Source organism: Emydura macquarii, unplaced genomic scaffold, assembly GCF_026122565.2.
Source record: "Emydura macquarii macquarii isolate MOO-44397 ecotype Brisbane River unplaced genomic scaffold, CSIRO-AGI_Emac_v2 contig_2473, whole genome shotgun sequence".
Taxonomy (NCBI): Eukaryota; Metazoa; Chordata; order Testudines; family Chelidae; genus Emydura; species Emydura macquarii.
The window spans coordinates 19,176,032-19,193,130 of NW_027132610.1; the positions used below are offsets into that span (position 1 = coordinate 19,176,032).

The following is a 17,099-nucleotide window of genomic DNA, read 5'->3' on the forward strand; positions in this document are numbered from 1 at the left end:
TTAATTTAAATCACATTCTTTGTCTAATACACTAAAGCACAGTAAGGGAAAGACTTACTGAAAAAATACACTGTATTACAAACTTATATTACATTTCCAGTTATGCAATATGAGGAAAATGTTTCAAATGCCAGTATTTCACATTTGGTTTTTATTGGAAATACTGTGTTTTTAAAACAAGCAATATACCAATGTGGTAGTGGATAGAGGATTTACAGCTCTTTGGAAAGGTCATCACAAATAATCTACCTTAAATGTAAAGTATGTTTTGCATTTTACCTTTTTTAAACAATGCAAGGCTTTAGCATAGCTTATTTTAATAACTGCTATAATTGCTTGGAGTAAACTTAAAAAATTTGATGTAACTAGATGTTTTAGAGACTGTCCACTTGTTAGACTTCTGTTTGGATTCTTATGACATGCCTAGACTCTTGGTTTAGATTTTAAGGTTTTCCTCCTTCTGGGGGAAATATAACGTTAGCTTAAACAAAATTTAAAATCTAGTGAGCAAACTAAAGTTTAGGTGTAAATAATGTGGCGGGTCCCCTAACACACAGTTAGTAGCAGAACAAAATTCCTGCATCATTCAAATAATAATTCAAATAGGAACTCAGCCGTTCACCTACACAAAAGAAATCCTTTCCGCACCTTCATCTTTCAGCCTTCTGCAAAAAGTCTGTGAAAAAGGTCTCTTGCTGCATGCTTGGTAGATCACCAAAGCAGGGTATTTTTAACAAAAAGGATGGGATAAGGGGAGGAGCAAGTTCCAGAGTCCTGGAGCTCTCATAGGGATCACCTTGCCAGTAGCCACCTCTCTTTTAATGATTAGTGGTTCCAACTCTGGGCATCTCAGCTGACCTCAGGTGTAGCAGTATGGCACAGGGAGAAAGGCAATCCCTCAGGTAGAGAACATGCATTGTGTATGGGGAGCAAGGTCAAAGAAGTGCACTTCATGTTGAATCAGAAAATGGTATGGTTCGTGATTCAGAGTGAGGCCATTAGTACTGGGCAAGCCCACAAGAAAGCTTTGTCTTCCTGTGCACATGATCTTCATTCACTGTAGCTAATTGTTACACGGATCATGAGGAGCAAGGTGAGGCCTCCAAGGATGAGGTGGAGTTTTAGTTTTTTGTGGGCAGAGACCATTTAGGGCCTTGAAGATAATGATCAAGAATTTAAAGGTGATGTGGTGGTTGATAGAGAATGGAATGAGCAAAGTACAGGGACTTTGTGCACTTGGTTCCCACATGGCTGAGGAGGTACCCTGTTGCATTCTGTACCAGTTGCTGTTTTTCAAAGTTGTTGCTTTCAGACCCAAGTAAATTTCATTTCTGTAAACGAATTAGAGTACAAGAGGCAATATAATTGTCAAGGGTGGGATGCAGTCTCTAAACCAGCTGGACATAGTAGAATGTTTCTCCTAGATGCTGGTATATGAGGGTCCAGTGTCAGTGAGGAGTCTAAAAGGACCCCTAGACTGCAGTCTGTCTTGATGTTTATGAGCATACATCCTCCATCAGTGGAGACAGTTTTGTGGTGATAAGCGCTTCAAAGTGCTTCCTCTACCTACAGGCATAACTTCAGTCTTAAGTGGGTTAAGCATCAGCCAGCTCTTCTTGTCCATGTGCTGATCTTGGGCAGACATTGGGATAACTGGGTTACAAATGTTGTGGGTTATGAAGTACAGATAGTTATGTATTATCTGTATATGGTAAACATTTGAACTTATGTCATCTTTTTTTCCTGGAGGTTGTATGTAAATATTTAATAAGACCAAAGAGAACTGACGCTTGTGGCACTCCACAAGGGAGCACTATATTTCACTATTCAAAAAGCTTTGTCCTTCAGTGTACTTGTTTTCTGCATTCATAATGAAGTTTTTACCATGCTTGTGAGGCATATTATCTTTTTCTTTAACCCTGTTGTTCCCAAGAATTGTGTGGCGAAATATTCCAAAATTGATTAAAGCACCCCTCCGTTCTAAACAAAATGTACACTAAACCTTTTTCCATTGTAGCTTTTTATGAATAGCTTCACTAAGTGGCTAGGGAGCAGACTGTTCATGTATATAATCCTGATTTTTTTGTTTTTTCAGACAATGAGAAGACACAGAAATGAAGTAACAATTGAACTGCGGAAGGTAATTTGATCTGCCTTTGCTTATCAGCTGTAAGATTTTCTTAATTTTGACATTCTCAGTGTCTTCATCTGTTGTTGTTGTTGTTGTTGTTATTATTAGTGCGTTTCTACCACAAGCCTGTAATCAAGGTCCCATGTCCTATTCAAAATGTTAGGGCTAAATTGTTTTGTGGACTGTAGAAGTTTGAAGTATTTCTTCACTTCCCCACTCCCTCCTAGTCTTCTTGCCTCCATTGCCTACTCTTAGCTCAGTACAGTCAGTATATAGCCTTTGCTGTGTGTATTTAATTTGGAATAAAATTTAGTTAATATTATTGTGCCACCAAATTTTCAATGTGCTACTAATTTTTGTATTGCAAAGCATTGTAGAAGCTGTAAGGAAGCTGGAAGCTTGAAATCTTGGAACGGAGCAGTTTTGGCACTTCAGAAGGTCTTGTTTTTTGGCTCTCAGGCCTGATCTATACTACTAAATTAGGCTGACATAAGTTGCCTTGCATCAACATATTTGTGCATGTGCCTACACTCAAATTTGTTTCCAGTTGATGTAAACACCCTGTTACACCAACACAATATAACCATCTTCTGAAAATGGTGGAGCCATGGTTGACCTACTGAGGTTAATGCAGTGCAAGTGTAGACACCGAATGACCTGTGTCAACGTTATTAGTCCTGCAGCAGCTGTGCCACAGTGTCTCTTTCTCAGCAACAGTGAGTACTCTGGCCACAACTGTAAACTCTGCTTTCCAAGAGTCAGAGACTGGAAGCTACCCCCTCCCCCCTGCCCTTTAAACTCCCCCACGTGTTTTTAATGCCTTTTCCTGATTGCCCACCTTGGCAAGCATACCTAGCAGCTCACCCTTGTCTGCAACTGCCCAATTGACTGTGGCGGGTCCATGCACTAGATGCAGTCCTGCCTAGATCTCCTGGGCTTGTGGGGAGAAGAAGCTGCAAGTACAGCTACAGACCAGCTATAGAAACATTGACATCTATGAACAGATTGCATGGGGGATGCCAGCAAAGGAGTATGGTGGGAGTCAGCAGTACTGCAGCATGAAAGCAAAGGAACTTTACTAGGGATACCACAAGGCCAGGGAGGCCAATAATATATCAGATGGTGCCCCACAGATCTGCCGCTTTTACAACACACTATCTGCCATACTTGTTGGAGAAACAGTCAGTTCTGGAGTTGGTATCCTAGAAACCAGCACAGATGCCTGTACATATCGATGAGGCTCATTCACAGAGCCCAAATATTAACTTCAAATGTGAAGAGATGTACGAGAAGGAGGAAACTTAAACATCACTCCTTAAAGGACAGCATCTAAGTCCTTGACCAGACGGAATGAGAGACCCTGTGCCAGCTTTGGTACTGGTATCTGCGACTGAGCTCAGCAAGGGCCCAAGATACAATCTGGAGGAATTTGGGTCACTTCCAGAGACATTCACCATGGCAAAGAGATGACTGGCATTGATGCCATTAACACCCTACAGCACTACTATTCAAAGAGGAGATACTTTGCCATCTTTTTTGCTTGCATTGGACAAAGATCTCTCTTCCTGCTTTCATAGTGACCTGAAGGACAGTACCGGAGAGCCCTTATTCAGAGTCGTGCCCCAGAATGGGGCAGGAGTGGCACTGGGGCAACCTCCCTGAATCAAGCCAGTATCCATGGGGTTATCTTTCCCATGCTGGCCTTACTGGGAACTGTCGTACATCCAGGAGCAGATCGCTTTCCTATGTTTCCAAAAAGAGTAAGAGATCATGTTCCCAATGGCATTATTAACTAGGTTGCCCACACCAGAATCAGATATGGGCTCCCAAGAACAAGAAGCAATATCTCCACCCAAGGAGTCTTCCTCATCAGTGGATGGAAGCAGTGATGCCAGCCCCAGATCTAGCAATTTACCTTAAAGCTACATTAAAGCTTTTTAGGACTGCCTGTCCTTTATTGCAGAGATTACACATTGAGGCTATATTTATATACAAGAGAAGTCTCTCAATTTCTTTATTTTGAGAACTGTAATGCGAGCCAGAATTGCCTTCCTTGCTAATGAAGAGATCCTGCAACTGGCCAAAGGACTGTGGCAAATACCTCAGCTACTCTTTTGTCCACTTGGAAAAGAGCAGAGAAGAGATATCAGGTGCCCCCAAAGGGCTTTGAACACTTTTATGCTTATCCAAACCCATGGTTGTCTTGGCAGGATAGGAAAAATCTGTGTCGGAAAAAGCCACGCCAAAGGGGACACACCCCAACGGGTTGGACCTTTTTGGGTGCAAAGCATATCCATCAGCCTCATTCCAGCTTATGGAATTGGCAAATTACCAGTGTCTATTTGCCAAGTACAACTTTCTTTCTTGGAGAAGACAGTCAAGCAATGGAACAGGGATGAGCTAAAGGAAATATTAAGGAGGGTGTAGATGGTTGTGGGAATATCACTGCTGGCAGCCTCTGATACAGCTGTACACTCCATGGCTGTCATTATGACATAGGCCTCATGGCTCCAGGAATCTGGCACAAGGTATAGGCCACTATGGAGGGACCTGCCTTTCAGAGGAATGGAGCTCTCCAGCCAGAAAACAGACTAATCATTCCACTCCCTTAAGGACTCAAGGTCAACATCATGGTTCTCAGGGATTTACATACCAGCCTCTCTATAGGAAACCTTACAAGTAACAGCCCCAACAGAGGCTGAGGACACTGTCCTACTCATGGGGTCATCAACCAGAGTACCCACAAAAAAAGGCAGCCCAGATATTCCAGGGAGTGGCCATCTTCCATCTCCTCTGCTAATCTGGCTTCTTCTTAGGCAGCAGATTTAACAGGAGCATTGAGTCACACTGGAGCCTTCACCCATCTTCAGGAATCATCTTGCACTCTTTGTGTTGGGCCTTGGTGGCCATCATAGCTGACAAATGGACCCTATACATTTCCACACATTATTCTCTACCTACCCCCTTCCCTGTTGTTTTTCAGATACCCTTTTCACAAGAGCTTAACACAATCAGAAGTGGCCTTATTGCTTCATCTAGAAGCCATAGAAGAGGTACCTACTGAATACAAAGGAAGAAGCTTCTCCTTCTGTTTCTTATCCTGAAGAAAGTGTCTTTGTCCTCTTCTAGACCTGAGGAGATTGAACAAAATACATATGCTGTCTCAGGCCAAGTCTACACTAAAAGTTAGATCATTTTAGCTACGTCGAGGGGTGTTAAATCCTCATCCCTGAGCCACGTAGTTAAGCTGACCTAACCTCCCAGTGTAGACAGTGCTAGGTCAATGGAAGAATTTTTCCCGTCAACCTAGTTACCACCTCTTGGAGAGGTAGATTAACTACAGCAACAGGAGAAACTCTCCCATCACTGAAGTGAGTGTCTATACTTAAACCGCTACCTCAGTGCTGCAGTTGTGCCACTGTCACAGTTTAAGTATAGACCTAGCTTCAGATTCAGGATGGAAACGCTACCTCAGTCTTCATCCTCATCTCTTCAGGCTACAGAATGATTCATGGCTGTCAACTTCCATGATACAGGCTTCCATATAGCCATCTATACGGGTCACAGGAGATACCAAAAATTCACAGTGGGGGCCAAATATTACCAGTATAAGGAACTGCCATTTGGACTTTCCACAACTGACTGAGTTGTCATAAAGAGCATAGTGGTAGTAGGGGTCTCTCTCAGAAGGAAGGCCATTCATATCTAACCTCTGATTGATTGATTGAGGGCACATTCTGGAGAAGACTGCTGCAAGCCTGTACTATGCTCTTTCTGTTCTCTCACGGGGTCTCCTGGTGAAATATGGAAAGCCTTCTTTTCTCCCATCACAGACAGTAGTTCAGAGGAGTCTTGATCAACTCCATGTCAAAAAGAGTGTACTTTCCTAAACATAAATTCCTGTCAGTGCAGTAGCTGTTACTTAGAATAGAAACATACTTGACTATGACAGTGCAGATGTGTATAGGCCTGTTCAGCTGTATGTTAATATGTACATATGTGACACTGCATGCTGGATTTCTCCTGCAGTTGCACCAACTCTGGCTCAGATTGGTCTATTTCCCAACAAAACATCAGATAAGTAAAAATGCCATGATTCTGCTTCGTGTCATTAAAGAGCTGAGACTACAGAATCCTAGAAATATAGGGCTGAAAGGGACCTCGAGTCCATCTAGTTCATCTGCCTTCCCACCTCTCCACTCTTCTCCTCCCCCATCCCCCGCTGAAGCAGAACCAAGTATGTAGTCTGGCAACATAATGTAGTAAAATCTTATTCCATTGGTAAGTTAGTGAATTAAAGGTGGTAAGAGAGATCTGCAGAATCCTAAGTTCAGTGTTGTCACCCTCTGTGGCATGGCAGGGGGGCTAGCTGCCTCTCTTACTCTCAGCTCCAGGTCCTCCACTTGATGGAAGTTTTGATAATCATGTCTTTGCAAATGGGACATGCTGGGTGTCATTCAAAAGCCCTTTCTCTCACAAACAGTGGTACCAAACATGACAAACCTAGAACAGTTATATAGATATATATTTGAGAAGATGTTTAAAAAAAACATATTTTTAAATTATACTTTAACACAGGGCTCTATTGCTTACATAAAAAAATGCCCTGATCTTTGATAATCCTAGGGAAGTAGTCTTGACAAGTATGATTTAAAACATTTGTTAATCAGTGTCATCAGCGTCATCTCCATCTAGGGCTGCACTGCTAGACACGTCACGGTGATTCTTGTCCACGCTGCACTCGCATATCTCTGTATGAGGCAGGCTGCTGGCCAAACACGGCAGGGAGGTGAGCCTCTGGTCTTTGAACGTGAGCGTTTGATTAGTTATTGATTCGAGATCACATGATATTTCACACACAACTGGTGTGATCAGTCCGTCCTTCAAGATCCATCTATGCCTGATAGAGGAGGGTAGTTTTGAACTTTCCATTGCTGGATTATTTGCCCTTTTTATAGCAGGTTTACATCCCTTGTTGGTGGGAATTTTCCTCCATTTGTCTGCTTCGTGGAAAACATCCACCAGTGTAACTCTGCATAGTGTCATCATTTTGGTCTTTAAATTGTAAACTCTGCCTCCGAACACCTCCAATGCAATTATAACCTCATCAGTGACTGTTTCAGCCATTCCAAGCACCTCCAGAGCACGGAATGTGACTTTGGCGGCTGAATCAAATGCCTTCCAGTAAGATAATTTGGTCCTTCCAACAGCTATTTGTAGTGGTAGATTACATATTTATGGCATGGTTGTATTTGTGTTGGAAACCTGCCCTTCACTCAAGCACTTGTACATGAGGTTTTGCAATAAAATGGCAGCCTTGTGCTCCATTTGATTACATCATACTTGCTGGGGCTGAAGTCACTGTGACCACTGATGCACCACTTAAAGTAGTAGTACAGGTCATGTGGGATTACTTTTTCGGGTTTGGCATCAGTTATGGATCCCTGCAATGCCAATGTACCACAGGACAAAATGTTTTTCCATAAAAATTCAGCAGCTGCAAACAGTCTTCATATTACTGTTGACATCAACACTCTCTTTCACTTTTGATAGCGTCATATCTTTTGCAGCTTCTAAGGATATGCATTCATTTCTGCAGCTAGGATTGTTAAAAAGTACATCCGTATACCACAGTTCATCTGCAATAAGTGCTGAAAGAGTCTTTCTGCTAAGCATTTGTTTCTCTTCAGTCCAGTTCAAAGCACACATTTCTCTGTACTTCGCCTCTGCTTCAGCCATCACTATTACTTTCCCATCCATTAGAGCCTCTGCGAGGCAATGTATGAACTCTAGCTGAGTAACACAGTTTGCAGCAGTAAAATTAGTGTTTGTTTCTATTGCTTTTACCTGTTGACGCAACACATAAGACATTCTTTGTGTAACACTTAACGTGATGTGCAATGTTGTATCTGTGGAAATCTTTAGGGTCAGTACACTCACTTAACTTTAATTTCCATCCAAAATTGTCAGTAAGAATGACTGCTTCATACTGTTTCTCACCTGTCTCATGTTGAAACTGTGCTTAATGGATGCCTTCAGGATTCTGGCTTACTGCAAAAGAAGCAGGTATTTGTCTCCGTGCATTCTATGGGACTTCATCTAAGGCGAGCCTTGGCCATAGCTGGTGCTTATCCCTGCATCTTCATTTTTTTTCCTGATGCTCGATATACTTCATCCCTCACTAACCTTGCCAAATTCAGTTTATGGGCGCACTTATAGCATGAAAGCTGCCACCAAGCATTGTGTTTAATCAGGTTCTCCACGGTGATGTTCTCCAAAGATTCAGCTACTGTTGACACTCTTCCTCTCCCCATTGATGCGTAAAAATGGTAAAGACCAAAGTAAAAAACCAGGATTTTGTAATAAATTACTCTGAGATTGTAATTAATTATGTTATGTTATGTAACTGTGTATAGCATTTGTGATTGGATTCCGGTAATTTCTGGCTGGATGCTAATGTCTTAATCAGTGCCTCATAATTCTTTTTGGATAATAAACAAAGCTGATAATCAGTACTACTGAACCACTTCTTTTTTTGCCGATGATGGCAAATCAGCTTGAAGCACTCCTTTGATTTATAGTATTCTGTACCATTAAAAAACTTAATGAGCTATCATTTTCTGAGCATTAACTGATAACACTGTATTATCAGTTGAGGGTCAAAATTTAACTTTGAGGGCTGCATGTTTGATATGATTTAAAGTATAACTAAAAAAAATTGATATAGATCTGCATAATTGTTCTGGATTTGTCATGTTTTGTACTGTTGTATTTGTGAGAGAGAGGGCTTTTGAATGATACCCAAGTTGACTAATTTTTTATGGCATTGTATAGTCAAAATTTCCACCAACTGCAGGATCTTGAGCTGTGAGCCTAAGGGCAGCAAGTCCCCTGTGCCACACCATGGAGGGTGACACTATTGAATTTGGTTCTGTAGATTTTTACAAATCAAATGACCTCTTTCCTTTCTATCATTAATATGCTCCCAGACCACTACCTAGAGCTTCCATGACAGGTTTGTCTAACCTGTTCTTAAAAACTTCCAATTGTAGGGATTCCACAATCTCTTTTGGTTAACCTATCCTAGAATTTAACTTCCTAACTATGAAAGTAGTTTTCCCTAATATCTAACCTAAATTTCCCTTGCTGAAGATTAAGCTGATTGCTTCTTGCCATATCGTTAGTGGACGTAAAGAACAATTGGTCACTATCATCTTTATAACAGACCTTAACATATTTGAAAACTCTTGTCAGGTCCCCTCTGTCTTCTTTTCGCAAGACTAAACATGCCCAGTTTTTTAATCTTTCCTCTTTCTAAACTTTTTATCATTTTTGTTGTTTTCCTCTGGACTCTACTCAATTTGTCCACATCTTAAATTTTAGTGCCAAGAACTGGACACAGTACTCCAGCTGTGAGGCCTCACCAGTCCAAGTAGAGTAGAACAATTACTACTTTGAGTGTTGATCCCTAAGAGTATTCCATCTTAATGGGACTAAATCGGGGGGCCTGGATAATCTCCATCCAAGAACTTTAAAGAAACTGGCACATGAAATTTGCAAGCCCAATTGCAAGGATTTGTAATGAATCTAAACTCGAGGGTTGTACCCTATGACTGGAGAATTGCTAATATATTTCCTATTTTTAAGAAAGTGAAAAAAGAGATCCAGGAAACTACAGTTAGTTTGACCTCGGTTGTATGCAAAGTCTTGGAAGAAATTTTGAAAGAGAAAATAGTTAAGGACATAGGTTAACGGTAATTGGGATAAACTACAACATGGTTTTACAAGAGGTAGATCGTGCCAGACCAACCTGATTTCCTTCTTTCAGAAGATAACAGATTCTTCTTTGAGTGCTTGCTCATGTCCATTCCTATGTAGGTGTACGGCTGCTGTGTGCACTGCCGCCAGAAGCTTTTTCCTAGTGGTATGTGTTGAGTCAGCTCTGGTGCCTGCTGGAGTGGTGCGCTCATGGTGCAGTATATAGGCAACCGCCAGCCCGCTGCCCCCTCGGTTCCTTCTTTTTGTCAGTAACAGTTGCTTCTTCACTCTTGATCTGCAAGCAGTGTCTTCAGTGATTGTGCCTGTAATTAGGTATAAATAGTTAGTATTGTAATATAAAGGGATTAGTTAAAAACCTGAACTGCTTTCCCGCCCTGTGGGGCTCTCCCACCCAAGCTTCCGGGTGTGCCTTGGGTCCTGGGCTTCAAACAGTGCACATCCTACCTAAGAAGATTCCGGTGAGCAAACCACAAGAGAACTGAAGCCCAGGGAGGTGGGCACGTCCTGGCAAAGTGTAGAATCTGCAAGAACTTCAGATCCAGGACAAAAAAGGACAGACAGCAGACTGAAATTCTTGCTGATGGAGGCTGCACTTCAACCGGCTTCAGAGCGCCAACCAGACTCAGGATTGAATACATCTTCAGTGAAGAGCGCTCTGGCCTCCATCAGGGAGCTGCAAAGGGGCAAAGAGGCTTCGTCACCAAAAGTGCCCCGGCACTGTGACCCTTCTCTGACGACCAAGGCGTTGGTACCAGCAACACTGCACCATTCGACGTTGCCCGTGCTGAGGAAGAGATTAAAAAAAAAAAAAAAAGACTGACCATGGACACTCCCCAATGAGGAGGAGAGGCTGAGGCAGGCTGTGGTCCCTTCCCAGGCATCAGTCAGCCAATTGGCACAGTTGACTGGCTCAACAAGGGGTACCATCGAGTCTGGTGCACATGGACTCCCCACTAAGGATGAACCAAGAGGGAGATGTGACCCAGGCTGGCATCAGTGGTTCTGAGGCTTATGACGCAGTGAGGAGCCTCCTGATTCTCCCAGTGTCTCCATCTTCCCCTCACCGTGTCCCACAAACCTTGGCCCAACAGCATGAGCCCACCACGAGGAGACCCACCTCCTAGCCTGGGCACGCTGGTGATGATGGCGGGGCACCAGGCCCCATCTCGTCCAGACTTGCAAGTGTCCACACTGCAACAGTGTTTGTGACACAGGTTCCAATCTTGGACATTTGAGGGCGGCAGCCTGGTCATCCATTCATACATTTACTACTCACTATGCCATCACTCAACAGACAAGAGGTGACACTGCCTTAGGTCAGGCAGTCTTACAGTCTGTGTCCATACCAACATGGAACTCTGACCCCACTGCCTAGAATATGGCTTGGGAATCACCTATGAAGGACTAGACACGAGCAAGCGCTCGAAGAAGGAAAAAACGGTTACTAACCTTTCCGTAATTACTGTTCTTCGAGATGTTACTCATGTCCATTCCAAACCCACCCACCTGCCCCTCTGTCAGAGTAGCCAGCCAGAAAGAACTGAGGGGGCAGTGGGGCGACAGTTGCCTATGTAATGAGCCATGAGGGTGCCACTCCAGGGGGCACCAGAGCGGACTTAGCACATACCCACTAGGAAAAAGCTTCTGGCCGTGGTGCATGCAGAGTGCATAGACTTGCATAGGAATGGACACGAGCAACACATCTCGAAGAACAACAGTTATGGAAAGATTATGGAAGAGCTGTCAGCTCCAGGGCTGCTGCCGAACACCTGATCAGCGGGCTGGAGCAGCTGCAAGCCCTGGTAGCTCTGTTTCCCCCCTCCTTCAGGGTATTTCTAGTAAAAGTCAGGGACAGGTCACTGCTTCCATGAATTTCTGTTGATTGCCCACAACCTGTCCCTGACTTACTAAAAATACCCATGACAGAATCTCAACCTTAGTCATACTGAAAGGTGAACTGTCAGGGTCGAGGGAGGTTACTACTGGAGTTCCTCAGGGATCGGTCTTGGCACTAATCTTATTTAATATTTATTACTGACCTTAGCACAAAAAGTGAGTGTGTGCTAATAAAATTAGCAAATGACACGAAGTTGTGAGATATTGCCAATACGGAGGAGGAACAGAATATCATACAAGAAGATCTAGTGACCTTGTGAACTGGAGTAATAGAAATGGGATGAAATTTAATAGTGCAAAATGCAAGGTCATGCATTTAGGGACTAACTAAGCATTTTTGCTGTAAGCAGAGGACATAGCCATTAGAAGTGACAAGAGGAAGAAAGACTGGCTGTATTGGTTGATCACAGGATGAGTATGAGTCACCAGTGTAAAAGGCTGTGTAAAAGGCTAATATGGTTCTAGGATGCATCTGGTGAGGTATACAAAGGAAAGTGTTAGTACCATTATAAAAGGCACTGGTGAAACCTCATCTGGAATATTGTGTACAATTCTCGTCTCCCATGTTTAAGAAAGATGAATTCAAACTGGAACAGGTACAGAGAAGGGCTGCTAGGATGATCTGAGGAATTCAAAATCTACCTTATGAGGGGAGACTCAGAGAGCTTGGCTTGTTTAGCCTAAGCAAAAGAAGGCTATGGGGAGAAGTGATTGCTCTCTATAAATACTTCAGAGGGATAAATATCAGGGAGGAAGAGAAGTTACTTAAATTTAATGGCAATGTGAACACAAGAACAAATGGATATAGACTATCCATCAACAAGTTTAGGCTTGAAATTAGACGAGAATTTCTAACCATCAGATTAGTGAAGTTCTGGAACAGCCTTCCAACGGGAGCAGTGGGGGCAAAACACCCAACTGGCTTCAGGACTGAGCTTAGTTTAGTTTAGTGAGAAGATGGTATGATGAGAGTGCTTACAGTGGCATGTGATCTGTGACTGCTAGCAGCAAATATCTCCAACAGCCAGTGATGGGAAACTAGCTGGGGAGGGCTCTTAGTTACTACAGAGGATTCTTTCCCAGGTGTCTGGCTAGTGGGTCTTACTCACATGCTCAGGGTCTAACTGATCACCATATGTGGGGTTGGGAAGGAATTTTCCCACAGGTCAGATTGGCAGAGACCCTTTGGCTTTTTCACCTTCCTCTGCAGCATAGGGCATGAGTCACTTGCAGGTTTAAACTAGTGTAAATGATGGATTTTCTGTAACTTGAAGTCTTTAAATCGTGATTTGAGGGCTTCAGTAATTCAGCCAGAGGTTAGGGATCTATTACAGGAGCAGGTGGGTGAGGTTCTGTGACTTGCAATGTGCAAGTGGTCAGACTAGATGATCACAGTGGTCCCTTCTGGCCTTAAGTCTGAGTCTGAATCTATGGGTACCATGTGCCTGAGTCTGGAAGTTTTCTCCAAGAAGTATCTGTTGACTCACACAGGCTCAGTGTCTCCCTTCGTGCTCCTGAATGGGAGTATAAGGGGTGGAGTGGATCAATGCCATTCCAGTTCCCTCAAACTGCCGCATGGCTCCACCTGCAATACCTCCAGGCTTCGTGCCAATCAGATACTGCATTAACTCCAGAATCATGGTTCCCTCAGAAGTTCTTGCCTCTCTTGCTTGATGGTCAAATCCATCCAAGGTATTGGTGAGTTCCCTATCTGGAAAGGGACCATAGGGCTGTTGTGCCAGCCCTAAGCTGGTGAGGTAAGCTCCAAACATCATGAAATTCCCTGTTGAGGAAACCTGTCACTGGAGTGGCATAAAGAAGACAGATCTGAGCCTAACAATCTACAGCTTGAATTCTTGTAAAACTTAGTCACTTTATACCGAAAGATCAAATTTGCAATAAAACTGAATCCATTACCTGGATTTTCCCTTTCAGTAAACTTAATACAAATATGCTTTTTAATATTGTTTTCTGCATTCTCAGTTTTTAGTTTATATTATTTTCTTGAATCAGATCAGCATCTAAAGAAAATTCTAAAGATACCTCCAGATTCTTAATTCCTTTTAAATTTTCCTGCATATAGGTCATGATTCAACAAAACACAACTTAGGTGCCAATTGAAATCAACTTAGGGCTGGTTTCGAGAACAGATGCCTACTTTTCATTCCCATCATGTGCCTTCAGCTTAAGCCACCGCCCTCCTCTCCCCACACCGATTCAGCAAAGCATTATGGCTAAATTGGGGCCTTAAACTGGAGGCACATGATGGGAATGAAAAGCAGGCTTATGTTGCATATAGTGCTATTTTCTTTATCATATTGCTATATGTGGACCTTTTCCCTTTTAAAAAAAAAAAAAAAAAGTTTCTGTTGCTGAGTCTGTATGCGGTTCCTGTTCTGTGATAACTGGCAGCAGAACTAATTAAAGATTAGACTCTTGGTGCGTCTTATCGTTTGTCCTTATCTCTCTGTATCATCTGACAAGGACAATCATAGCAGAAGTTGGCCAGAAAATGCATGGAATGTTAAGTCTTAGTGTAGCCTACTTCTCTGCCTTCAGGTTAAATCTGTTACGGCTTCACTGCTTATGTTTCTTGTAGTCTGAATGCACCTGTGGACCTTCTCTCTGAGCTTGGTTGCTGAGCTGGTGTTATGGTTGAGTGTACAGAATTAGGAATTCTTGTCTGTTTGCATTTAGATAAAATGGAAGATAAATAAAATTCCAATACAAGGTATTACCTCATCCACTTTGTCTCTCCTGGGACCAACACAGCTACAACACTGCATTCTGCATTTCAGCCATAGTGGCCTTGGCTACACTGCTGGTGGTTGCTCTTTTGTAGGCTCCCAAAGTTGTTCCCATAGGTGGAGCTGAATCAGTGTTGATAACAGTAAGGAATTTTTCCAAACTTTCTCTCCTGTAGATAGGGCCTGTAAAGGCTTTCCACATGAGTTTTAATGAGTATGAGGTGTAGAGTAATCCATTTTATATTTTGATGATCAGAGGTTTGGGGGACCTCTAAAATTAAGTTAACCTGTTTATAATACAACAGGATGTCACCTATGGAATCTTTTGTCTAGTTACAGGAAATATTATGAAAGAGCTACAATTAGCACCAAAATTTAAGCTTTGATTGATAGATAGGCCTTGCTGCTTGTCAGTTCTCACAAAAAAGGATCACTGTCACTGGAATTGCAGTGTCTAAAACAGAAAACAATTACATGTTTGGCATGAGTTGATTCCCCCTCCCACCATGTACGTGCCTCTACTTCCACTCCTTCCTTTCTTTGCTTGCAGCTTTTGATTTTTATTAATGTTCATATCTGTCCCTTTGACACAGCTTCCTCAGTCAGTTTATTTTGCTTTTCCTGGAACTCAGGGAAGTTGCCTATTTGTGCAGGAGTTGCCAACCACAAGTTCAAAAATCACGAGCCAGACAACCCCTCCATTCTCCCTCCAAAATCATGGCTTTCTTTCCCCAAAGATTTTATTGTGGGTTTTTTTTTTTTTAAACTCTCTTTGCTCAGCTCTAGGGTGAATGTTTCGCCCCTCCCAAATTCCTAGAATAAAGTCATTCATTCTGGTCACTGCAGAAGGAATTCTTGTGTTTGCCTGATGGTGCAGAGCTTTCAGCTTCTTCCCAAACTCAAAATTAATTATGTGATTTGCCCCACAACTGACTCTTGCCCTACAGTGCACATCTGATCTTGAATTTCCAGGGGTTCTTGATCCTCTTCTCCCATATCTGGGAGGGTAGCTGCAACCAGGTTCTCTTCTCACTCTTTCCAGGCCTGGTGGGATAACATCAGGTTATTCATCCACTTCTGTCTCTTCCCAGGCCTGAGAGAGGGCAGCTCCATGTTTTCTTCACCCTCTTTTGCTTTCTGATCCTGGTGTTGCAAGAGGAGTAGGGATGGGGAGGGAGCAGAGGGCCTGATAACCCATTTATTAGAGGGGAGTGGAGGAGCAGAACTGCACTGAACTACAAGGCTCTTTCTGTAGCTTCTTCCCCCTGCTCCTCTTATGAGGCTGCTGTTAGGAGCTGAGGAATTTTGGGGTAGGGGAATGGCCTGCCTGCCTCATGCTGTAGCCCTGATTGGATTGCTCTTTCCTAGAAAGTGGGGAAAGCAGCCAATCAGAAGGGTTTTTTTTTCCATGGGTAGGGCTGGACACCACATGAAGAGATCAGAGATGCTTTTGTGTCCTCATGAGACTGGCTCCAGCAGGAGCCAGAGTAACATTAATTATGAAATTGTGACAGGTGCAGTTCTCTGCTGCTGAGGATGCAAAAGGGAGATGGCCTAGTGATCTAATGGTAGCACATCAGAGTTTCAAGAGCAAGCGTGATCCTTTGGTCCCCATGAAGACAGAAACTGAGAACACTGTGGCTACAACTCCTCGCCATTCTAGCAGCTGTTTCAAGCAGGTTGAAGAAGCAACAGGACTATGGACAGAGAATTGTCCCACTCCATAGAGCTTATTCTTATGCCAACTCTTTAGGATAGGATAAAAGGGCATCTGAGAGGCCTACCACACCCCTAAGTGATCTGCCCTTGCCCCTGAACAAGAGAAACTGATTCTTCCCAAATCCTGTCATTCATACTGCTCATGAGTCACACAAGCAATAGGAAAGACAGCCAAATTTGCACAACTCTAGAATTGCCAAGATTGAAACCAAGTCGTCGTGGTATTACTGTCTGCTTAAAAGGATATAAGCAAATACTTTTGTCAAAAACTAACTCAGCCAAAAAGCAGCCCTATAGGCATCTGTTGCTTGCCTACTGTAGAAAAGTTTGACACAAGCCTGTATGTAGACCCGGCCCTTTAATTTTGACTTAAATGGCTTGTGTGGACAATACCCATTTTTAACATTTTCACAATTAAACCCCACAAAAAATTTAAAACACTTAGGGCCTGTCTGCACTACATAACCACCATGCTTTTGGTTAAATCAACATAGCACACAGCTTTGCTAGCTGGATGGTTCTTGTAATGCAGATAGGCCCTGACTGCTAAATTGGGGATTTTAACCCTGATTCATAATCTGCACAGAAATTAAACTGTTAGTATGTTTGTGAGAACTATCCTGACTTGTGTTTGGCATGTATATAGATTATGCTTTCCAGAGCACAACTAGACTGATTCTTGAAGTAGAATATGGATCTTCTAGCAGTAGTGTATGATGAACTGCAGAGGAAAATAAACTTATGCCTTTTACTAAACCTCTGTGCTGCATAAAGGTGATTTGTTTCATTCATTGGGCTTGGAAAAGCATTACCATACTATTGTTCCC

At 42.8% G+C, this 17,099-nt stretch overlaps 1 protein-coding gene across 1 annotated transcript in view; it reads left to right on the forward strand.

Annotated features, from left to right (window-relative positions):
• Window positions 1-17,099, forward strand: part of KPNA3 (karyopherin subunit alpha 3) — a 63,648-nt gene that overhangs the window by 15,714 nt on the left and 30,835 nt on the right. The window contains exon 2 of the mRNA XM_067563085.1: window positions 2,096-2,140. Coding sequence (XP_067419186.1) covers window positions 2,096-2,140 — 45 coding nt within the window. The remainder of the gene's footprint in view (window positions 1-2,095; window positions 2,141-17,099) is intronic.